A 22,992-nucleotide genomic window follows, 5' to 3' on the forward strand; every position below is an offset into this window, starting at 1 on the left:
ATTAATCGACTTTACCAGTCGACCCGGCGCTCAAAAACCCTTCTTTGCCGTCAAGGCGGAAAAATCCTCCGCCATTGCCGTAGCCGAGGATTCCCCAAGGACTGGGACCGGTGCCGCGGCGGAGACTACGCCTGCGCCCGATGACGAATGTCGCAGCAGCAACGAAGGCAAGAATGAAGATGGATATAATCGGGTGATCCGACACAAACGTCCGGGTGCTGTAATAGATGGACTCGAAAAAGCCAACCGTCGACTTGGAGCGGAGTTTTGGTGGGTTGTTGATCACCAAGGGGATTGTCTCCAGGATCGACGTCCGCGAAGGCATGATACGCGCACCGCTGCTGGTGGAGTCCCAGTAGCGCCGATTCTTCCCGAATCGTCAGTGACTGGCAATTTGGCCACAGCCTGGCTATCAGTAAGACTTACCTCCTCATCATTGATAATCACACGCTCGCCGTCTTTGACATCAATCCCGTATGTGGTGCGCAGCCAGCGGTCCCAAAAGTCTCCGTCAACCCAGGCAAACCTGACCTGCTTTCGGTCCTCCTCCCGGATGCTGATAACCATGTTCTTGGCGGCCCGCAGCGCTCTCTGATCGTCCCGATCCTCAGCTTCTTCGATGCGCAACTGCTTGGCATCGCGGAGCTCTTGCCGTTCCAGATGGAACAGTTGTGTCTGCTTGTCCATCCATTCCAGTGCGGCGTTCTTCAGCTCTCGCTTCGCCAGGATCATCTCGTCCGGGCGCTTGTGGCTCAGGATTCCCAGCACAACAAACTTGCCATCCATGATCTCCCTGGCATTGAACGCAGTCAACTCCGGCACAATCGGGAGCCACACGCTGCGCATCCAGTTCAGCATCTGGTGGTAATTCCTCATGTCTTGCGGAGTCAGATAGTTGTAATAGTTTGCACGGCCTTCCCGAACAACCAACAAGCGAGGGAATGTCAACACTTTGAACCGCTCAACCAGCTCGGGGCTGTCACTCTTGACAAGCCGAGCACGGTTGACCAAGTTCAAAGTCAGTCGATCCAAGGCAGTGAAATCCTCCGAGGTGGTTGCGAAGTCGTATAGGTACAGGAAGATAACGTCTTCCTGTTCTTCCAGCTCCTTGAAGCGAGTCGCATTGACATAGGGTACACCAGAACCAATCTCTGCAGCTCTTCGGGCGAAATGAACAAGGTCGCCAAAGCCGCGCATGCCAGAATACTCGACTTTCTGCCCACCTTTGAAGACCAACAACGTCGGGTACGCTTCAACTCCGGCATCTTTGCACAGCCGCTTCTCGACTTCACAGTTGACCTCCCCGACATTGATCACCCCCTTCATCTCCTTGGCCATCGATTTCCAGGTCGGCGCCAGCTTTTGGCAGTGGGTACACCACGGTACATAGAATTTTACAAACCACAGATCACGAGTCTTGGTGACGAACTTCTGAAAACTTTCGGCCGTCAAGGGAACTGATGTTCCCTGCGGGTTGTGGATCTTCTTCGGCTTCTCAACTGAGACTTTTTTGGGAGTGGGCGACTCGACCCCAGAGGCGGGCTCCTTTCCTTTGGTTTTGCTGTCTCGTTCCGCGGCTTGTTCATTGTGTTTCTCCCCCGCTTTCTTTCCAGCCTCAGGGTTCTTGTCCTTGGCCTCAGGAGTATCGGGAGGCGCTGCAGTATCCACACTGGCCGCGCCGGGTTCAGGCAACTTCACGCCATTCCGAGGACGTGACCCAGGCCGAATCAACTCGAGTTTCTCTTCGATAAACTTGCTCAAGCCTTCCATGGACTTGGGGCCCTCATACTGTTCCACCAATTCGCCATTGTGGTACAGAGAGAAGGTAGGAAAATATTTCACGTCCAAGGACTTGCACAGATCCATGAACGCAAGGCAATTCATGGATCCGAAATGAAAATCATAGAAGTTGGTGAATGAGTTCATGGAGTTTACGTCTGGAGATTTAGTCGTCGATGACGCCAACGGATTCGAGGTCTACAAAACGTTAGCCGGGCGGCCCAAACCTCGGTGGTGCTCATTGATTGCTTACATAGTAGAACTCATATAGTGTCTGCCATGCTGGGGCAATTTTCGTGCAGTGCGGACATGATGGAGAGTAGTGTTTGACAAACCTGATTGCTTTTTAGCGTCAAGACCATATGACACCCCAGTTGACAGGGAGACTTACCAGTAAGCATCAGCAACGGTCTCTTCGAAGTTATCCGCTGTAAGTTCCGTTTGCGGCGGCACCTCTATACCGTTGAACACGGTCGACTGGGGGCTGTCGTCGGCCACGTCCGTTGCCTGATCATCCTGGCTTCCTTCTCGCTTGTACAGAACATGGGGTGTGCCGGCAGCGAGGGTAGGAATCGAAACGAGCGACAGAAGCGACCACACCAGCTGAGATGGCTTCATGCTGGCGGGCTATTGCAGGTCCGAGACCTGAGAATAGGAAGAGTAGCGAGCGGACTGGTGTCGAAAATGGCGATAACTTGCGGGCGATCTGTCAGATCGCAGTGCAGTCATCAGATGGACATTAATAACGGGGAACAAGGTCGGCGGGAACCACGGCAACTCGTCGCTGCGCAGCTGGAGACCAATCGCACGACGGGACAGAGGGCCGGCTCTGGCAACAGCAAGAAAACTGCAGAACCGAAGCAACGCACGAAAGGAGAGCTTCGAAAGCAACTTCAGATGGTCCAGCCCTGCGCAGACTGAGACTCAGCAAAAAGGTGGCCCCTAAATGGTTTCCTATTTAGGACTAGCGCAATCCAAGTTAGACAACCTAATCTGGCTGGCTGGATCGAGGAACCCTGTCGCCACGATTTGAGCATTGTGCCCAAGAGTCTTTCCCTCCGGCCGCCGAAACCACGACTTTTTCTCTCACAATCGCCGTTCCAGAATGCGGCCGGCATTTCGTCTACTGGCCAATGTCAAGCAGGGCCGGTATCTGGAGCCCTTCGCTCCGACCGGCCTGACGGGCCTTGTTACGCACCCCAGCCCGCGCCCGACCCTCATTTACCTGTACCGCCGGACTCTGGAAAAGCTCAAGGAATTCCCAGAGTCCTCGGTTTACCGCCAATCGACAGAGGCATTGACCCGCCACCGACTACAGATCGTCGAGTCCACCAAGCCTCCAGGCTTCGACGAATGGCTGCAGCGAGTCAAGAAAGCCGTGGCTGAGAATCCCGAGCGATTCGAGGCGGCGCGCCTTCCCGACGGGACCTATGCTGGTATCCAGCAGGGCGACAATAAGGTCACTGTTGCTGATCTGGAGTGGGATGGTGAGGGCATGGAGCCGACCACTGAGGGACCCGCGCGCACTCCGGAAGAACTCGCGCGGTGGCAGCAGATCATGGATGAAGTGGCCGGAAAGGAGAGGAAGCCGTCGGATTTTGAACCGAAGGAACTCAACTGGGAGGCCGAGCCACCTCTCGAGGCGGAACAGTATGCCACCCAATGTAACAACACATCTTAGCATCGCGGTGCTGACGGACGTCTAGGATTGCGGAAATCGAAAACAAAATCGGAGGGGGATTGATTGAAGAGGTTATTCAAGTGGCTGAGGGCGAGCTCAAACTCGTTGAAGAACTGGCCAAGGACAAGCCGTACGTTGACCCCTCAAGCAAAAAGGCAATGACAGGCTACTGACAGACTGGATACAGATGGGAAGAGCTGGCGGAAAAGCCGCCGGCAGGGCAATGGGAGTACTTTGAGCGAAAAGCATAGAGTGGCACGACCAAATCCGCCATATGTATCTAGCCATGTTTTTGTTGCTGTCGCGATGTAGAATAAGCCCTAACCACATCCATAAGCCCCCCTTGTGACCTTGGTATTCCCTCCGTCGGAATCAATTTCGTAGTGCCGTTCGTCCCTGCCTGAGGCGACAACTGGTTGTAACGTGTCCGTATCATTACAGTCTATATACCTACGCCAAACCCGTTTTGGAAGTCCACACTCTGGACACATCACGGCTCCGAAGCTCTCAACGCCCGCAATCCAGTCGCTCGACCTCCGCTGGCCGCGCTTTCAATCGCTGATTGTCGAAGGAGGTCCTGACCGTCGATTGGTCTCAGTGACACCAGCTCCACTGGATTGGAGTCTCCCTGTTCTTTCACGGCCCTGGCGAGAGGGCGAACTTCGATCCTGATCTTCGAGGACACGCTGCTCGGAGTGTCAAGATGCGGTTGGACGTGAAGGTACGTATACTCGGTGCCGAGTCCAGAAGTCTCCGTCAAAGGTGGCGTTTTGAGCGTCGCCAGAAGTCCCATTGGCCGAGAAAGTAGAAGCTGACCACCACGCGCTGTTACAGAGGCAGCTCTTTGCTCGCTCCGAGCGGGTAAAGGGTATTGACTTTCATCCGACAGAGCCATGGGTGAGTACGAAGCAGTCCCGCCGACAAGACATGTTGCTAATGCTTTTACTACAGATTTTGACGACATTGTACAGCGGTATGTGTAGTTGAGGACATAACAACGGCGATTGCAGCTGATATACTTCCAGGCCATGTCTACATTTGGTCATACGAGACTCAGGTTAGCCAGGAGATTTGGCGCGACCATAGTATGCACCACGCTGACCTGACTTCTATTCTAGTCCATCATCAAAACCTTCGAACTAACGGACGTCCCTATCCGCGCTGGCCGTTTCATTGCTCGCAAAAACTGGATTGTTTGCGGGTCCGATGACTTCCAGCTGCGAGTGTACAACTATAACACATCGGAGAAGATCACCCAGTTCGAGGCGCACCCCGACTACATCCGGTCGATTGCCGTCCACCCAACGCAGCCGTTCGTCCTGACCGCCTCCGATGACATGACGATCAAGTTGTGGGACTGGGAGAAAGGCTGGAAGTGCGTGCAGGTGTTTGAAGGGCACAGCCATTACGTGATGGGGGTAGCAATCAATCCCAAGGACACGAATACTTTTGCATCAGCATGCTTGGACCGCACGGTCAAGATCTGGAACCTGGGATCCAGCCAGGCCAACTTCACGCTGGAGGCGCATGAAACCAAGGGCGTGAACCATGTGGATTACTATCCCCATGCCGATAAGCCGTATATTCTGACCACGTCAGATGACAAGACGGTCAAGGTCTGGGACTACACCACAAAGGCCTTGATCGCGACATTGGAGGGGCACACGAGCAATGTCTCGTTTGCCTGTTACCACCCTGAATTGCCTGTCATCATCTCTGGCTCGGAGGATGGCACGGTCAAGATCTGGAATGCAAACACGTACCGGCTCGAGCAATCTTTGAATTATGGCCTCGAGCGGGCGTGGTGCGTTAGCTACCAACGTGGGCGTCAGGGGATAGCCATGGGCTTCGATGACGGTGCTGTTGTGGTGAAGATGGGAAGAGAGGAACCCGCCGTCTCGATGGATGGTTCAGGAAAAATTGTTTGGGCGCGGCATAATGAGGTGGTTTCCACTGTGATCAAGGGCGGCGAAACGGGCGTCAAAGATGGCGACCCCCTTTCCCTACCCACCAAGGACTTGGGATCCTGCGAGGTCTATCCTCAATCTCTGGCGCACTCGCCCAATGGGCGGTTCGTTTCCGTGTGCGGTGATGGGGAATACATCATCTATACCGCCCTGGCGTGGAGAAACAAGGCCTTCGGCCAGGCGCTCGACTTCGTCTGGGGTTCAAAAGATAACAGCAATGATTATGCGATCCGGGAGTCAGCAGCGAGCGTCAAGATCTTCAGAAACTTCAAAGAGAAACCGGGCGGGCTGGACGTCGGGTTCCAAGCCGAGGGGCTCACCGGTGGTGTGCTCTTGGGTGTCAAAGGCCAGGGTGGAATCGGCATGTTCGACTGGGAAACCGGGAACCTGGTGCGAAGAATCGAAGTTGATCCGCGAGCAGTACGTACTCACAAAGTGTGGAGAGATTGTATCTTCATGAGGGACTAACAACCGAAACAGGTCTATTGGTCCGACTCGGGAGAATTGGTCACTCTCGTGTGTGATGACACGTTCTACGTGCTCCGGTTCTCACGGGAGAATTACATCAATGGTCTCAACGCGGGCGAGGCCGACGAGGATGGCGTGGAGTCCGCCTTCGAAGTGGTGACCGACATCAACGAGACCGTGCGGACGGGCGTGTGGGTCGGCGACTGCTTCATCTACACGAGCTCTACGAATCGCTTGAACTACCTTGTCGGCGATCAGACGTACACGATCTCGCACTTTGACCAGCCCATGTATCTGCTCGGCTACCTGCCGCGTGACAGCCGTGTCTACCTGGCCGACAAGGATGTCAACGTAGTCTCATTCGCCCTCTCACTGTCGGTGATCGAATACCAGACCGTGGTGCTGCGTGGGGACATGGAAGCGGCCAGCGAGCTTCTGGAGAGCATCCCGAAGGATCAGATGAACAAGATTGCCCGGTTCCTCGAGGGACAGGGCTACAAGGAGCTTGCGCTCGAGGTGGCCACGGATTCGGAGCACCGATTCGAGCTTGCGCTGTCTCTCAATCGCCTGGACATTGCGCTTGAGCTGGCGCGGGAGGCGGACGTGGAGCACAAGTGGAAGACGGTCGGGGACGCGGCGCTGGCGGCCTGGGATCTGCGTCTTGCAGAAGAGTGCTTCACGAACGCCAAGGATCTGGGCTCGCTACTGCTGTTGCACACATCGAGCTCCAATGCCGACGGTCTGCGGTCTCTGGCGGAGCAGGCGTCGGCGAGTGGCCTCCACAACGTTGCCTTCTCGGCGCTCTGGTCGCTCGGCGACGTCGATGCTTGCATCGACATGCTGGTGCAGACCAACCGGCTGGCCGAGGCGGTGCTCTTTGCGCAGACCTACAAGCCGTCTCGCGCGCCGAACCTGGTCCTCCGGTGGAAGGAGTCCCTAGAGCAGTCCGGCAAGAGCAAAGTCTCGCGGCTGATCGGAGTCCCTCCAGGCGCGGACTCTACCAGCGTTGCTGCAGATGAGGACTTGTTCCCCGAGTGGGAGGAGTATCTGCGGTTAGAGAAGGAGGGACCTGCCGAGCCGCCCTCGTCGGGCTCGTTGATTGACGTTGAGGGAGAGGCAGATACAGCAGTGAACGGGGCGGCAGAGACTGTCGAAACTGCTGCGTAGTTTACGATGTCTGTCCCACGTACTGATTCCTTGTTGTAATAGAAAGGTTTTGTTCTATGAGTCGATCACCTAGTATGGATTCATCTGTTCTGTACATTTCTTCTAGCGCATACTGTAATTTATTCATGAACACAGAGTAGCTCGATTTTGACACTTTTTTATCTTGCACTTGATGCAATGATAGTGTCTAGACCACGCCAAACAATTTTTGTGATAGTGAGAGAAGCCGACAAGCACATGGATGGCTGGAATGTTTGTATCATTGGCAAAAGCATGAATCTCTCGAATCGATACCGATGCATGCCTTACACTGGCTGGGAATAACCACATTCTTTCATTCGTCTATCTGAGATGGATTTGAATGGAAAAAAAGCATCCTTCATCTTTCTTCATTAGTGGTTTTTGGAGGTGTTCGCCATGGACCGTGAATTCCTTTCCCAGCCTCCGAGCACATTTATCTCGAGGCATGGCCTGTGATGGCCAGAGTCGAGAGTTGTATCTTGTGATCCGCACAGCTTCACTTTCTCTCTCTCACTCTCTCCGCTCTGGCTAGTCGTAAGCACCCGACTTCAGCCATGAAGCTCGCAATCACCATCGTGCCCAAGCTGCTCGTCCTGGCAGCGTTCATCCTGGCCATGCTCAGCTTGTTTGCCGGGACACGACGCGGATTTCTCAACGATGCCAGCATCATGACGGTAAGGGACAATTGTATCCATGTATGGTCTCAAACCTGCTGACTGATTCTTTCTGTGGAACTTTAATCCTCACAGCTGGACACGTCGGCGAGCGAATTGACTCAGACTATCCAAGAACCACTCAACAATACTACCTCCGTCACCGCTGCCGAGATTGGTCTGCAGGATTTTTACTCTTTGTACGTCCTTGCGTACTGCAGCGGCGACTATTCAGCGGAACATGAGGGCCGCCGAACCATCACCAATTGCTCGCGGACGTCCGCAACGTTCGCGTTCGACCCGGACAAAGTCTTCACGCTCAAACAGGGCTTCAACACGTCCGATGTGTTTTGGCCGCAGAGCATCCGAGATGACTTTGCCGTGATGCACTCCGGCAGCAAGGCCATGGCCATCATTTACATCATCGGGGTCGGCGCAACGGGAGTCACGTTTCTGATTTCGATCCTGCAGACGCAATACGGAGGTCGAGCATCCGTGATTGGGCACCTGGCCTTTACCACGGTAAGTACTTATGCTTGTTTCTTTTTCTTTGTTGTCTTTCACCGAAAGGATTGAGGTGGCTGAAGGTTGATGCAATGGGAACAGTTAAGCTTCGTGAGTCTCGGCGTGGCCTCGTCGGTTGCCACCATACTCTCCGTCAAGTTCGTCGAGCTTGTCAACCGACACGGTCAGGGATCGGGCATTTCGGCTACGGGGGGCCACAAGTTCCTTGGCATGACCTGGTCGGCAGTCGGATTGTTGTTCTTGACGGTGGTGATCACCGTCATCAGCTTGCCGTCGGACGGCGTGCCTGAGAGCCCGGCAGGCGTAGTTGAAAAAGAAGCTCAAGCCGAGAATGCATGAATCATGATTATGGGGAGGTTTCATCAAGTTCTTTGTTTTGTAGTTTTTTTTTTTTTTTTTTTTTTTTTCCTTTTCTTTGGCCCTCGCTTTCCATCACGAAGTTCAACATGAGGCCTTTTTCTTGCTCTTATTAGCCTACAATCTGCTCCGTTCAGCTCCGACGAAACGATGAACTTAATTCACTGCCCGTCACCACACTAGTGGGTCCTGCGCCACAGCTAGGTTCATCACTTGTTGCTTCCGGTGTCTCAATCGAGTAACGTCCTTATATATTGTATGCGGGATAATCCTCCAGTCTTTAGCTCTGGCGAGTTGCAGCGGCTGTTATGAGACTATGAAGACGATAAGGTAGCATTCATTGGGCCTGAGGCATTAACTTAAAAATGATAAAATGACAAGGAAGGAACGCAGAGAGACCGATTCAGCAGTTGCTGTTACGTCGGACCAATCTGGCAGCCACAAGGCACCAGACGGGAAAAGAGGACCCACATGATCAGCATGTGGCGGTGTGATTGGGGCAGGTGTCATTATGTAATCTCCCATTAGCCAATGGCACGCCACAGACGTCACAGGAGGAAGAATTCCGTGCAGGACCCCGCGGTGCGATCCTTCCCAATCAGGGCATCATGTTGTGTTACAGGGCCTCAACCCCCTCGGTGCATGCACGTATTTCTGCTTCGTTTGTCCCTTTTTTTCCTTCCTTCCTTCCTTCCCTCGTTGAGTTCTGATCTGGCGCTTCTACCAATTGAGAGACCGGTATGTGGGTGGCCTGAATTTCCAGGCGTCGAACGCTGTGTGTTGATTCTTACGTCATTCGTTGCTAACACACAAGACTCCCACAGATTCTCACTGCTGCTTGCGTCAACTGGTCAACACCTCGATTCCAACACGTGGAATACACACGATGACTCAATATAAAGGGAAAGCCATCCATTTTGGCGGCGGCAACATCGGCCGCGGCTTCGTCGCCGAGTTCCTGCACGAGGCTGGCTACGAGGTCGTCTTCATCGATGTCGTCGACAAAATCATCGAGGCCCTCAACAACACCGACGAGTACCAGGTGACGGAGGTCAGCGAGAAGGAGAAGGTCACCAAAACCGTCAGGGACTTCCGTGCCATCAACTCCAAGGAAGACGAGGGCAAAGTCGTCGACGAGATCGCGACCGGCGATATCGTCACCTGCGCCGTCGGCCCTAAAATCCTCCAGTTCATTGCTCCCGTGATCGCCAAGGGCATCGACAAGCGGAAGGACGCTGACAAGGACGCTGGCATCAACCCCATCGCCGTCATTGCCTGCGAGAATGCCATCGGCGCCACCGACACTCTGCGCAAATTCATCGAGGAGCACACCCCCAAGGACCGCGTTTCCTCGTTAGAGAACCGCGCCCGGTTCGCCAACTCGGCTATCGACCGCATCGTCCCCAACCAGCCGTCGGATGCCGGGCTGAACGTCCTCATCGAGAAGTTCTATGAATGGGTGGTCGACGAGAAACCCTTCGGCGAGTTCGGCCATCCTGACATCCCTGCCATCAAATGGGTTCAGGACCTTCAACCATACATCGAGCGGAAGCTGTTCACCGTCAACACCGGCCATGCAACCGCCGCATACTACGGCTACAACGCCGGCAAGAAGACGATCCATGATGCCCTGAACGATGAGAACATCAAAAAGGCCGTCGAGGCTGCCCTGGAGGAGACGGCCAAACTTATCATCGCCAAGCACGACACCATCTCCGAGCAGGAGCAAAAGGAGTACGTTGAAAAGATCGTCAATCGTATTTCCAACAAGGAGCTCCAGGACTCGGTTGAGCGCGTGGGTCGCGCACCCCTGCGCAAGCTGTCGCGCAATGAACGTTTCATCGGGCCCGCCTCGCAGCTGGCTGAGCGCGGTCTCAAGTTCGATGCCCTCCTGGGCGCCATCGAGCAGGCCCTGCGCTTCCAGAACGTCAAGGATGACGACGAGAGCTCTGGGCTCGCCACAATCCTCAAGACGAAGTCTGCGGCGGACGCCACCAAGGAACTCACGGGCCTCGAGACCAGCCACCCTCTGTACAATCCCGTGCTGGAGGTGGTTCAGAAAGTGCAGATTGAGACAAAGTAGAGGAATGGTGCCAGTGGCAGGGAGGTTTTTGCGTTGACCATGGTGAAATCGTCGCGTTGACCGCGAGAGAATGTGCTATGACGAAATGACTTGATTACGGTTCTACACTGTTAGACAGTGCATGGAATAAACTACCAGAATGAAATGCTTTGAGGATTGACGCCAACTCCAAGTGCTAATAAAGTATCGTGCTCTCTTCACCAACAAAATAGTACGTACAGTCCTTGTTGAGTCTGGGGAACCCCAAACTTCGCTCAGCCCCGATAACGGCGATAAGATCAGCCGATACAACGAACAGCCAATCAGGCGGTTTAGGTTTGCCAGAAGATTTTTCTGGAATTCCATCCTGTACGGTAATTTACCGCAGTTAGAACGTACTTACTACTGGAACAAGTTTAGTCGCTTCCGATTTGGTTTAGTGTTGTTACCTCCCTTGTATTTACAAAACCAAATAAACTCTCGTCTAGCTTCGGGTCAAGTTTCCCATGGGCCATGGTTCGCCCGCAGGTACGGGGACAATACTTATGTGCCGGCTTCACGCCCCAATCCCCGTTACGAACCCTCCAGAAGCCCGAGTCACCATGAATCGGTGCACCGATCATGTCCCCCGATCGAATCCCCTGCGATGCCTGTCGCCAACGCCGGATTCGCTGCGACGGGCTGCTTCCCTGCGCCGGCTGCCAGCGTAGCGACCTGATCTGCACACGCGACTATGTCCGTAAACGCCGGGGCCCCAAGTGCGGCCATGGGAAGAAGATCGCCGCGCTGAGGGCTGCTCAGCGTGCCCAGCGTGCTCAGTCGAGCAGCGGGGAAGAAGATGGTCGAGAAAAAGAAACACCACAACCGCCGGAGGGAAACTCAAACACCAGCAACACTACCGCCATCGCCGTCCAGGTCCGCGCGGTCCAGGGACCAGAGAAATGCACGTTGCCGGAGGATCTGACCTCCCTCATGCGTCGCTGCGTTGAGGTCTACCTGGACCAGTTGTACCCGATCATGCCGGTAATTCGGCCGTCGGAGCTGCGCAGCTGGCTGGCGCGCTCGCTGCGGCCCAACGAGCACAGCATGCTGCTGGCGTTGTGCGCGATGGTTACCGCGTTTCTGTGCGGCCGCAGCCAGGCCATTGTCGGGGACGTTGAATGGGAGCCGGTCGCGCGCTTCTTCGTGCAGAAGAGCCTGACCCAGCGGTCGCTGTATAGCTTTGTGGACGACCCCACTGTGATCAGCGTCCTCGGCTCGTTCTTCCTCGCGGTCACGTACTTTGAGCTGCACAAGGATCGGCGCAGTTGGTTCTACCTGCGCGAGGCGATCACCCTGGCGCAGGCGCTGGGCCTGCACACGGAACACTACTACCACGGCATGAACCCCGTGGACGCGCTGTACTGTCGCCGGATTCATGATATCTTGTTCGTGACGGAGAGATCCTTTGCCGTCTCTCGACATAAACCCGTGCTCCTGTCGCATCCGCTGCCCGCCAGTAGCTCCCGCGGGAATGAGTGTGAGGAGCAGCCAGAGATTGACCGTGGCTTCCGCCAACTGGTCCAGGTCTACTCCCAGCTGGACTCGGAATTCTTGAATCTCTGGAGCCGCGAAGGATGGGCGGACTCCGGGTCGCTCTGGGCGACTGCAGGCATCGACTTTGTCCTTCGCGAGTGTGGGGCGATGCCTGAAATTCAAAAGGCCGATATCTACGTGACGCAGCACTGGCTCGATCTTGCCTTCTGGCGAGCCGCGCTGCAGCAAGGGCTGCTCTCGAGCACGGCATCGTCGCGGTCACGGCTGTTCTCGTACCCAGAGGACATTGCCCTGTCGCTACTTGGGGTCCTATCTATGCTGCCGACGGAATCGGTGGAAGCGCATGGCCTTGGAATTGTAAGTCCTATTTCGCGTCCATTCTTGCTGACTCGCATCGCTGATGGGCACGTAGTTTGAAAAAATCTACGAAGTTGGCGAAGCCTTGGCGGACTTGATCAACTGCTCGATGCGATTGACGGTCTGGCCGGAGTCGATTGCGCAGAATCTGGAGCGCCTGCGCGCCATCCACCAGCACCTGGCGCTGACTCCGAACTCGCGTCTGAAATTCGCCGACTCGCTGGGTCGGCGACTGTGCAGTTACTACATTGACTACAGCAGTCCTGCGGCGACACTTCCCATGGTTGGTGCTGTGAATGAGGTGGTCGATGATGAGGAGTTGTACTAGTAGTATTCAGCATACTATCAGCACATACTGGGTGTACCTGTTATGATTTCTTTTTCTGCGTTGTATATCGGGCTCTCAAATCCATCTTGTTGCACTTGAATCAACTGGTTTTCTCTCAGATGCCTGAGGCCTCTACATACATACTGTACCATCAGCATTCGTACCCCGCAAAATGGAGAAGCCAGATCTTGGCTCAGGCGGGATCTGGGGTATGCAGAAGTTGATTGGCTGCACACTCCGCGATCTCTTTTCTGCTGATCGGTGAAATGCTCGCTGAATTGTCTGTTGACACGAGGAATTGTTCCACATTTCACAATGCAGTCTTTCACCGAGGATGGAGAATTTGACAAGGCAAGGCATATAAAAATGCACAGCGACCTCTCGATTGTTTCGATCAACCACCATAGTGCTACATAACCATGTTCGACTCGGCAAACCCCGTGGCCAACCCGGCCTCCATCGTCGCCGGTCGCAATTATCGCTTCACTGTTCTGACCGACCGACTGCTTCGCTATGAATGGGCTTCCGACGGACAATTTGAGGATCGCGCGTCGACGTTTGCGATCAATCGCTGGTTCCCGGAGCCCAAGTTCCGGGTGATCGACCGCGAGGACGAGCTCGAGATTATCACGGATTACTTCCACCTGACGTATGACAAGAAGCCGTTCTCGCCGACGGGGCTTGTGGTGCACTTCAACTACCGGTACACTGAGTGGAGCAAGCCGTGGCGGTACGGTGTGAAGGGCGACAACGACGAAGGGCAGAAGTTCAACCTGGGCGGCACGGCGCGCACCCTGGACTTGTGCGATGGCCGGTGCGATATGGGCCATGGGGTGCTGTCCCGCGCGGGGTACGCGGCGCTCGATGATTCCACGTCTATGTTGTTTGATGGCGATTTTGTAGCCGCACGACGGAACGGTGCGGGTACGGACCGCATCGACGGGTATCTCTTCTGCTATGGCCATGACTACAAGGGAGCGATCCGGACGCTCTATGCTCTGTCAGGCAAGCAACCCGTGCTGCCGCGGTTCGCGCTGGGGAACTGGTGGAGCCGGTTCTATGCGTACCACCAGGACGAGTACGTCCAGCTGATGGATAAGTTCCGCGCGCACGACATCCCCCTCTCCGTGGCGGTGGTCGATATGGACTGGCATTTGGTGGACGACGAGCGCGTGCCGCATTCGGGCTGGACGGGATACACGTGGAACCCGAAGCTGTTCCCAGACCCGGAGCGGTTCCGGCGCGAGCTGCACCGTCGCCGGCTGCGGATCACGCTTAATGACCACCCGCATAGCGGGATCCATTCGCATGAGGATTATTACGAGGCCATGGCGCAGGCCCTCGGCCACGATACCACGCACAAGGCGCCCATCCTCTTCGAACCGACCAACCTCAAGTTCATGAAGGCCTATCTCGAGGTCCTGCACCGCGAGCTTGAGAAGGTCTGCTGCGACTTTTGGTGGATCGACTGGCAGCAGGGCACTTATTCCAAGGTTCCTGGTTTCGATCCGCTTTGGCTGCTGAACCATTTCCACTTCCTCGATCACAAGCGCACCCGAGGCGGGGACGACGGCGCCCTGATCTTTTCCCGATATGCCGGCCCCGGCAGCCATCGGTACCCGGTGGGTTTCTCCGGCGACACCGTCGTCTCCTGGGCGTCGCTGGCGTTCCAGCCCGAGTTCACCGCCACCGCGTCCAACATCGGCTACGGCTGGTGGAGCCACGACATCGGCGGCCACTTGTTTGGTGGCCGTGACGACGAGCTCGTCACCCGCTGGGTTCAGCTCGGTGTCTTTTCGCCCATCCTGCGGCTGCACTCGACGCGCTCGCGCTGGATGTCCAAGGAGCCCTGGCTGTACCGGCTTGAGTGCGAGGCCGTTATCTCCGCAGCTCTTCGCTTGCGGCACCGCCTCGTGCCGTTTTTGCACACGCGGAACGTCCTGGGTTCCAACGAGGACGAGCCGCTGATCCAGCCCATGTACTGGGCGTATCCGGACAAGGACGAGGCCTACTCCGTCCTCAATCAGTATCTCTTTGGCGAGGACTTGCTTGTCGCCCCCATCGTTCAGCCCCGCGATCCAAAGACCAACCTCGCTACCGTCAAGGCCTGGCTGCCTGGCAATGGTCATCGTCCTCATCGTTACGTCGACATCTTCACCGGCACCGTCTACGACGCAGACCGGGAGATCATCCTCCACCGTCGTCTCGATGAGTACCCAGTCTTCGCTGCCGAAGGGACCATTGTGCCTCTCGACGCGGATTACGCTCCGCGCAACGGCTGCGTCAACCCGGATGTGTTTGAGTTCCTTGTCGTCGTTGGTGACGACGCGCAAGCCCGCGTGATCGAGGACGCTGCCGACGACGAGAACAACAACAACAACAACAACAACAACAACGGTGCTGCAACGCACTCTCGTCGCGAGTTCACCATCACATACACCCAATCCGACGGCAGAGTCACCGTGGCCGGCCTCAACCGCCACCGCCGCGCAAAGTTCCGGTTCTTGTCCCTGACAACCGCTCCGGAGAGTCTCCGCGTGCACGTCAACGGCGCGGACCGCACCGCGGACGTTACCATCACGGTTGTCACATCCGCCGACACCGAAAGCAACACTCAGCCGCCAAGCCTCCTCATTGACTGCTCGAACGCCACCCCAGTCAATAATAGCCAAGAGGAATCGTACTCCATCACAGTCGACCTCGGCCCCGACCCGCAACTCAGCGTGATCGACCCCACGCCGCGCCTCGAGCGGCTGCTGCGGGACTACCAGTGCGAGTTCAAGATTAAGGACCGCCTGTGGGATGTGATTGAGAGTTCTCGCAAGAGGGGTGTGAACACGACGCTGGGAACGTTGACGTCGCTGGGCTATGAAAAGGAGTTGGTCGAGCCGGTGGCGGAGTTGTTGTTGGCGGATATGCGGTTGTATTCGGGTTCGAAATGATAAAGTATTTTTTTGTGTGTAGGTAGCTAGACGGTTGCAGGTATGGGTCATCAACGAGATAAATAGAAGGGAAACGCAAATTCTACAAGTAGTTAAGATGATATCTCCAGCTTTATAGATACCTAATACCACCATTCCAACGCCGAGCGCAAGCAAAAACGACAAAAGATAAAAACTCCAGGATATCATGCTTTCTTCCCAAAACAAATCACGAACAGCAACAAGCAACTAGGCCATATCACCCCTTTGCAATCCAACCGCTGTGGACCATAAAATCAAATATTCGACCTGCCTTGGCAGCATCAATCTGCCAAGTACAGTCAGCCACTGAAACTGAAGACTTGGGAGAGCATGCCATACCTTGCATATAGACCGGGCATCCTTCTTCTTCAACGTACCGCCCTGCTTCATCGCCTCCTTGAGCAACGCCTCCTTGACCACGAGGTACGGCTTAGGCTGCACGTGCAGCGTGTTGCACAGCTCAATCTCCTCCTTGGTCAGCAGGTGCAGGTCCGGCGCTCCCTGCTTCTCCAGCTTCCACGGCGTCAGGCCACTGAGTGGCTGCGGGACGTATCGAGATTTGCCAGACCCGGACCCGGCGTTGTTGTTGACTTCATTCAACGCCCGGTCAAAGTCATTTGGCGGCGGATTCTCTCCCGGCTTCCCAGCAGCCGCCCGAAGCCGTGCAGGCAGCTCCGGCATCGTCAGCTGGCTCGCAGCCGACGGCGCTTCCTGCTGCGCGGAGTGTTTGTGCGGACGAATACTCGCGAACCGATCAAACGCGCCCTGCGGCAGCGAGCGCTGCATTCGCTGCTGTTTCTCTTGCTCGTATTTTTCGCCGCTCTTCAAGTCCGTGATGCCCATCTGCCGCCATTCCTGCAGCTGGGCAATCGCCAGCCGGAGGTTGTGCTCGTATTCCAATCCCTTGCAGAACTCTTCAAAGTCCTCATGGTTCATCATCCGCGCAAACGGCTTGGCTTTGTTCAAGACTTCCCGCTCCTCCTTTGTTCGCTTCTTCTCCTGCGCCGTGTTCTTGCGGTAGTCCAGCAAATTGTGTTCGAAAAGAATCTTCTTGCGTTCCGTGCGCTGCGTCAGTTTCGAGTTGTAAATCTCCGCCACCGTCATCTTGAGCTCCATCTCCGGGTCCATCTCTCCGTTGGCAGGAATTTCGGTGCCTGGCTCGAAGGACATGTGCTGCACGGCTTCCTCGGCATCGTTGAGAAACTCCGTCTCAAACTCCAGCCGTCCCGGCATGTACCCCTGCACCTCATGACAGGCAGGCACACTGGCCGTCGGCTTCTGCTTCGGCGTCGTCGGCGGCGCCGCCTTGGCGGCCTCTTTGCGTTCCTCGATCCGTCGCTTCTTGCGAGCCTGGAATTCTTCCTTCGAGATCGAGTCCTGCAGCGTCGTATCCTCCGGGTCGGCCCGTGCTGGGAGCGGAAAGTTTGGACTGTTCAGGTACGTCTCAATGTAGTGATCCCGCACCTCCTCCTTGGTCCGGTAACCGCCGATGTGGTTTGCGATGTCGGCCCATGACCCCAGCCCATAGATCTCAGCTCCTTCCAACAGAAGCAGCTCTTCGTCCGCTCCCCAGTCTTCAGTGAAGATGGGGACAGAGTTCTGCTCAATCACATGATACGGATGTGTACGAGGGTCATGGTTTTTGGAGCTCTCGCCCGCCGCGAAGCAGGGCACGCACAGATCGTACTCGTGGCAACTTGGGTGGGCACATGAGATCCGAACCTACCAGCCAAAGGCATGAACAACTATTCGCCGCGATATATCCTGTGCGTACATACCGTCGAAGTAATATCCACGGAGCAAACATCGCAATGGTACTTGGTACCGCCTTCGGTGCCGCGCGCGGCGGCCTTCTTGCGGATTACCCCCATGAGTCGTTCGTCCCTTTCATCCTCCACCTGACTGTTGTCCGTCAACTTTGAGAATAATGATGCTTTTCCGAGATCGACTGCCGCCTCGGGATCGGCTCAACGCGAGCAGGAGGGTCTCAGACACGTGGTAGAAAGACAGGCGAAACCGCGCAAGCGCACCACGGGTGGCCAAACTACGACAGTTTCGATTGAATTCCAGTGCCAATCGACGATGCTCTCCGCTGGTATCCGCTGCTGGCAGTCTCGGACACTCTTCGCGGGGATTAGCCGGGCTTGATTGGCAGCAAGGGACTGCTCCTGCACCGCCACGACGCTGACGCTGAGGCAGGTGTGGCTGTGCAGTGGCGGCCAGTTTCAGGCAATTCTGGGCGCTGATTGGTCCGGTCTGGCTTATCTGGGGGAATGCGGCACTGTTTGCAGCCAGGTAATGGTATTTCGGTAAGATTCCTATAATTACGACAACACGCCGATCAAATTCTCAGGGACTTGTATCAGGACCGTTCTGGTAGGGACTCCGTATTGGCTTGCGTATGAGTACTCCGTACTGGAGTCCCGTCCTCAGCCAACGATTCGAGTCGAGTTCGCCCAGCGTTCATTTCTCCCTAGACGACAACAGACTCATCGTCCGGCCGATACTCCCTGTCGTGCCGGTGCTTGTTCTGCATTCCAAGTGATTTCTTCGTCCGCTCCCTGTCTCTCGTCTGTTTCAGTGGTGTTGCGATTTGTGTGGGCATCCGAGGATTGTCAACAATCGTCCTGTCAGCACTTTCTGTCCGCCACCCCCCTATAGACCCCCTTTGCGCCTACATGCGATAGTGGTCGGTCCGTTGTCTCTCATCTGGCGTGGGAAGTTCGTCGAAACGGATCTCGCGGCCGAAGATGTCGTGGAACATCACCAAGAGTATGTCGTTTCCCCTCCACTTTACTCCTGAATCCGGTCCCTTAACGAATATACTGTAGAGCTCAAGGAGACGCACCTGGCGCCTCTCGCCCACACGTTTGGTCGCTCGTCTTCAACGTCGACAATCAAGGCCGAGAGCGGGGAAGAAAGCTCGGCATCTTCGCAGCGGCCCCCCTCAGCGGCTCAGAATCAGAATACGAACAAAGAAAGCTCTTCTACTACAAATGACAGCATCCGTAGGTTGACCCCTGGCTTACCCTTGCGCCCTCCGACGGCAGCAAGATAGGCAAGGACAGTCATTGGGGATAACAATGCTGACTGCGCTGTCCAGGCGAATCCGAAGCACTTGTGTCCCCTCCCGTGACACACGTTAAACCTGGTATCTTGATCGTGACGCTGCACGAAGGGAAAGGTTTCTCCTTGTCACCACACTACCAACAAATCCTCAATTCCCATCTCCAAAATCAAAATAACTCGTACACGACCCCCGTCCGTCCGAGTTCGTCCTCCTCCCATTCGACACATACGTCCAACTACACTCCATCTGGTAGACCCCAGTCGACGAGCACTGGCATCAATGCGGCGCCTACAATCCACGGTCGCTATTCGGCCAAGTATTTGCCCTACGCGCTGCTAGACTTTGACAAGAACCAAGTCTTTGTCGATGCGGTTTCGGGGACGCCGGAGAACCCACTTTGGGCGGGGGACAACACCTCGTTCAAATTCGATGTCTCTCGTCGCACCGATCTAACTGTTCAAATATACCTTCGGAACCCCGCAGCGCGCCCAGGCGTCGGCCGGAGCGAGGACTTTTTCCTGGGAGCAGTCAAGATCACGCCGCGACTAGAAGAGGCGAAGCCGTACGTCGATGATCCGAAGCTGAGCAAGAAGGACAACCAGAAGGCGGCACAGGCTCACTCGGAGCGTGAGAAGACAATGGGTCAGCTCGGTGCCGAATGGCTGGATCTCCAATTCGGCACCGGCTCAATCCGGATCGGAGTGTCGTTTGTCGAGAACAAAGGGCGGAGCCTGAATATGGACGACTTTGATCTCTTGAAAGTCGTTGGGAAGGGCAGTTTTGGCAAAGTTATGCAAGTTCGGTACGTGTTTATAGCACCTGGGCCTGTGTTGTGATGTGCTGACGGCGGCGTCCACAGAAAGAAGGATACAGGGCGGATCTACGCTCTCAAGACCATTCGCAAAGCGCACATTATTTCCCGTTCCGAAGTTGCACACACACTTGCCGAACGATCTGTGCTGGCGCAGATCAACAATCCGTTTATTGTTCCCTTGAAGTTCTCCTTCCAGTCCCCCGAAAAACTCTACCTCGTCCTAGCGTTTGTCAATGGAGGCGAGTTGTTCCACCACCTCCAGCGTGAACAGCGGTTCGACATCAACCGCGCCCGGTTCTATACTGCCGAACTCTTGTGCGCCTTGGAGTGTTTGCACGGCTTCAAAGTCATCTATCGGGACCTGAAGCCGGAGAACATCCTTCTCGACTACACCGGTCACATCGCCCTCTGCGATTTCGGTCTCTGCAAACTTGATATGAAAGACGAGGACCGAACAAACAGTTCGTCTTACCCACCGCATTCTATGACCCGTATATGTACTGACAGTTGATAGCGTTCTGCGGAACTCCTGAGTACTTGGCGCCGGAGCTCCTCCTGGGCAATGGGTACACAAAGACGGTCGATTGGTGGACACTGGGCGTCTTGCTGTACGAGATGTTGACCGGCCTGCCACCGTTCTACGACGAGAACACCAATGAGATGTATCGCAAGATCCTCCAGGAGCCCCTGACGTTCCCGAGTCATGATATTGTGCCCCCGGCGGCTCGTGATCTGCTGACGAAGCTCCTTGATCGGGACCCGCAACGACGACTTGGAGCCAACGGAGCCGCCGAGATCAAGGCGCACCATTTCTTCTCCAACATCGACTGGCGCAAGCTCTTGCAGCGCAAGTACGAGCCAACCTTTAAACCGCGCGTCGTACGTACCCGTTGGACCCAAAAGCTTAGTACATTCCTTTCACTAACCACTTGTTTTCCAGACTGACCCCACCGACACGGACAACTTTGACCGTGAATTCACCTCGGAGGCGCCTCAGGATTCCTACGTCGAAGGTCCCGGACTCACCCAAGACCAGCAGGAGCAGTTTGTTGGCTGGTCCTACAACCGCCCCGTTGCTGGACTGGGTGATGCCGGTGGAAGCGTCGTCGATCCAGCGTTCAGCAGCATCCCAGAATAAATTCTTCGCATTTCTCCATCTTCTGTCGGCTTCGCTTTTTGCCCCCCAAAGCTGCTTCCTTCTTTGCATGCATGCGTGGCTGGAGTTTGGATCCTGTCCCCACCGCCACCTTCAGTTCTCGTTCTTGTTGCGAGTCAACCTCGAGCATTCCAAGTTATTCTACACGAGTTTCTTTGTTCTGTGCGGGACTTGAAGTGAATGGATTTCAGTGTAGTTACTTTCTTTTCTTTCTCAGTTATCTATTTCGATTTTTTTTTTTTTTGAACTCGTCTTTCTTTCGTTTCCGTTTGATAAAGTGGTGTCATAGGAGCTTGTGCATGAGCTTGTTTTATTTATACATTTGCTTTGCTCTCTATTGACAATAAATTTGATCCTCACTTGTTGGACATAGTAGCATACAACGTGTATTTGTGTTGGATCATGCCTGAATTCCCTGCGATCTGTAACTGGATCGCGTCGGCCGGGATTTTTGCTTTCTCTCGGGTTTCCTTCCGCTCACGGCAGACCTATGGCCTTGTTCCACTCGTGGAATACTTGCTGCCGCTGCTGCTCCCAGGTGTCGAAGCTGGGCTTGGACTGTCCGACCGGGATCTGCTCGTCTCCGCGGAGAAGGCCGTCCATTGCCTGGATTCCGTCGTCAACAATTCTATTCGACATAACACTCTCCAGCACAGAACGTATATCACTTACCTCGTTGGTAAACTCTTCCAGCGGCATGCCAATGTTTTTTCCATCGACGATATCGGGCTGGTTCTTTGCGTCATGGAGTTCAGCTAGTAGCCGTTTTGTGAGCACAAAATCCTACCTCTTCTTCCCCGGGGCGGTGGAAGCTTACTTTGAACAGCAGGTGGGAGAATTTCAATGACCTTGATATTGAACTTCTTGAGGTGCTCCCGCACGCACAGAATCCAATGGTGCAGCGCGGCCTTGGTCGCGCAGTAGTTGGAGCATCGCAGGAGAGGGGCAAGTGCTAGGCCGGAGGTTACGCTGGTGGCTGTTAGTCGGTGACGAAACAGCGATTGGCGAATTGGCAGAGCCCACGTACTAGATGAACGCCGTCGGGTTCTCTTTGGGCCTGAAGAATGGCACAAATTCCTTGGTCAAGGAAAGGTAGGACAGGTAATTCACCTAACATTCAGTCAGAATGAAAACAGACTTGGAACGCCATAGCATGAGGGAGATTTTTGACTCACCGTCATCTCCTGAATGATGACATCCATGTTAATCGCCTCGGCCTCGCTAAAGACGCTTCGTCGCTGAATGCCCGAGTTGAAGATGACGCAGTCAAGGTCGGGATGAGACTCCTTGACACTAATTCAGGTGGGTTAGAGGCAGCCCAATCAAGCATGAACAAGGGGGTTGAGAAGAATTTCTCACGTTTGCGCAAATCCCGGCAGTGCATCCAGCTTGGTCAAATCAACCGGCACGGCAGCGGCCTTGTCCGATCCATGTTTCTGCACGAAGTTATTGAGATTTTCCTTTCTGCGGCCCGTGACGATGACGAAGATGCCACGCTGGACGAGTCTCTCCGCGAAGGCAAGACCGATTCCTTGTTCACACGGGGGTTAGTGCTTTTCATCGGCTGCCGGCATAGAGGGGTTAGGCGAACCAGACGTCGCTCCCAAGATCAGAACTTTCTTGTATGGAAACGCCATGTTGACTGGGATGGTTGCTAGTTACTTGATGTGCACAGCTTGGATTCAAATCGGATCGGAATCACTTTGGAAAGGACTTGGGAGACTTCGATTTCGATTGTCTCTACCACCGCGACAACGACAAAGACAGAACTGATCCCTATATATACCTTTTTGTTGGACAACCTCAGGGTTCTTTAGACACTACTACATACATAGGTACTACTAATCCCCCTCTGCCCGTCGAACCGAAGCCCCGCATCGGAGAGCTCCAGAAAGGTCCTTTTAGGTTAACCGTTGAGCTCTTATCTGCGCGAATACTCCGTACACCTCGATCGATTCGCTGGGGAGGATAGGCTTGTTTTTGAAAGTCCATTCAGGCTACGATTTCTTTGGTCGTGTTTTGGCGGAGTTGGAACCCTCATGGAGAGTTTGAGAGTTCCATTCTACGAAGTGTATGGAGTACATGATC

The 22,992-nt window shown here is 55.0% G+C and overlaps 9 protein-coding genes across 9 annotated transcripts; 6 read left to right on the forward strand and 3 right to left on the reverse strand.

Moving 5' to 3' along the window:
• Position 1: 1 nt before the first annotated feature.
• Positions 2-2,397, reverse strand: VTN31DRAFT_3101 (uncharacterized protein; the record flags this gene model as incomplete). The annotated part of the gene is made up of 4 exons (XM_069403344.1): positions 2-367; positions 427-1,977; positions 2,033-2,114; positions 2,171-2,397. 4 exons carry the CDS (start codon positions 2,395-2,397, stop codon positions 2-4), a joined length of 2,226 nt encoding a protein of 741 aa, XP_069262534.1.
• Positions 2,398-2,884: 487 nt separating this feature from the next.
• On the forward strand, positions 2,885-3,711 carry VTN31DRAFT_3102 (uncharacterized protein; the record flags this gene model as incomplete). Its single annotated transcript, XM_069403345.1, has 3 exons — positions 2,885-3,429; positions 3,486-3,590; positions 3,648-3,711. The coding sequence occupies 3 exons, from the start codon at positions 2,885-2,887 to the stop codon at positions 3,709-3,711; spliced, it is 714 nt and encodes a 237-aa protein (XP_069262535.1).
• Positions 3,712-4,163: 452 nt separating this feature from the next.
• VTN31DRAFT_3103 (uncharacterized protein) lies at positions 4,164-7,062 on the forward strand (the record flags this gene model as incomplete). Its single annotated transcript, XM_069403346.1, has 6 exons — positions 4,164-4,181; positions 4,295-4,357; positions 4,412-4,433; positions 4,486-4,517; positions 4,579-5,847; positions 5,908-7,062. The coding sequence occupies 6 exons, from the start codon at positions 4,164-4,166 to the stop codon at positions 7,060-7,062; spliced, it is 2,559 nt and encodes an 852-aa protein (XP_069262536.1).
• Positions 7,063-9,504: 2,442 nt separating this feature from the next.
• On the forward strand, positions 9,505-10,701 carry VTN31DRAFT_3104 (uncharacterized protein; the record flags this gene model as incomplete). Its single annotated transcript, XM_069403347.1, has 1 exon — positions 9,505-10,701. One exon carries the CDS (start codon positions 9,505-9,507, stop codon positions 10,699-10,701), a length of 1,197 nt encoding a protein of 398 aa, XP_069262537.1.
• A 600-nt stretch (positions 10,702-11,301) lies between these two features.
• On the forward strand, positions 11,302-12,901 carry VTN31DRAFT_3105 (uncharacterized protein; the record flags this gene model as incomplete). The annotated part of the gene is made up of 2 exons (XM_069403348.1): positions 11,302-12,573; positions 12,629-12,901. 2 exons carry the CDS (start codon positions 11,302-11,304, stop codon positions 12,899-12,901), a joined length of 1,545 nt encoding a protein of 514 aa, XP_069262538.1.
• A 419-nt stretch (positions 12,902-13,320) lies between these two features.
• On the forward strand, positions 13,321-15,843 carry VTN31DRAFT_3106 (uncharacterized protein; the record flags this gene model as incomplete). The annotated part of the gene is made up of 1 exon (XM_069403349.1): positions 13,321-15,843. One exon carries the CDS (start codon positions 13,321-13,323, stop codon positions 15,841-15,843), a length of 2,523 nt encoding a protein of 840 aa, XP_069262539.1.
• Positions 15,844-16,081: 238 nt separating this feature from the next.
• VTN31DRAFT_3107 (uncharacterized protein) lies at positions 16,082-17,735 on the reverse strand (the record flags this gene model as incomplete). The annotated part of the gene is made up of 3 exons (XM_069403350.1): positions 16,082-16,150; positions 16,204-17,586; positions 17,643-17,735. 3 exons carry the CDS (start codon positions 17,733-17,735, stop codon positions 16,082-16,084), a joined length of 1,545 nt encoding a protein of 514 aa, XP_069262540.1.
• An 879-nt stretch (positions 17,736-18,614) lies between these two features.
• VTN31DRAFT_3108 (uncharacterized protein) lies at positions 18,615-20,886 on the forward strand (the record flags this gene model as incomplete). The annotated part of the gene is made up of 6 exons (XM_069403351.1): positions 18,615-18,636; positions 18,696-18,872; positions 18,968-19,736; positions 19,794-20,209; positions 20,263-20,627; positions 20,689-20,886. 6 exons carry the CDS (start codon positions 18,615-18,617, stop codon positions 20,884-20,886), a joined length of 1,947 nt encoding a protein of 648 aa, XP_069262541.1.
• A 495-nt stretch (positions 20,887-21,381) lies between these two features.
• On the reverse strand, positions 21,382-22,541 carry VTN31DRAFT_3109 (uncharacterized protein; the record flags this gene model as incomplete). The annotated part of the gene is made up of 7 exons (XM_069403352.1): positions 21,382-21,510; positions 21,577-21,659; positions 21,722-21,873; positions 21,932-22,014; positions 22,080-22,197; positions 22,264-22,435; positions 22,496-22,541. The coding sequence occupies 7 exons, from the start codon at positions 22,539-22,541 to the stop codon at positions 21,382-21,384; spliced, it is 783 nt and encodes a 260-aa protein (XP_069262542.1).
• Positions 22,542-22,992: the final 451 nt, after the last annotated feature.

This window comes from Thermomyces dupontii (genome assembly GCF_041956625.1).
Source record: "Thermomyces dupontii strain NRRL 2155 unplaced genomic scaffold VTN31scaffold_2, whole genome shotgun sequence".
NCBI lineage: Eukaryota > Fungi > Ascomycota > Eurotiomycetes > Eurotiales > Trichocomaceae > Thermomyces > Thermomyces dupontii.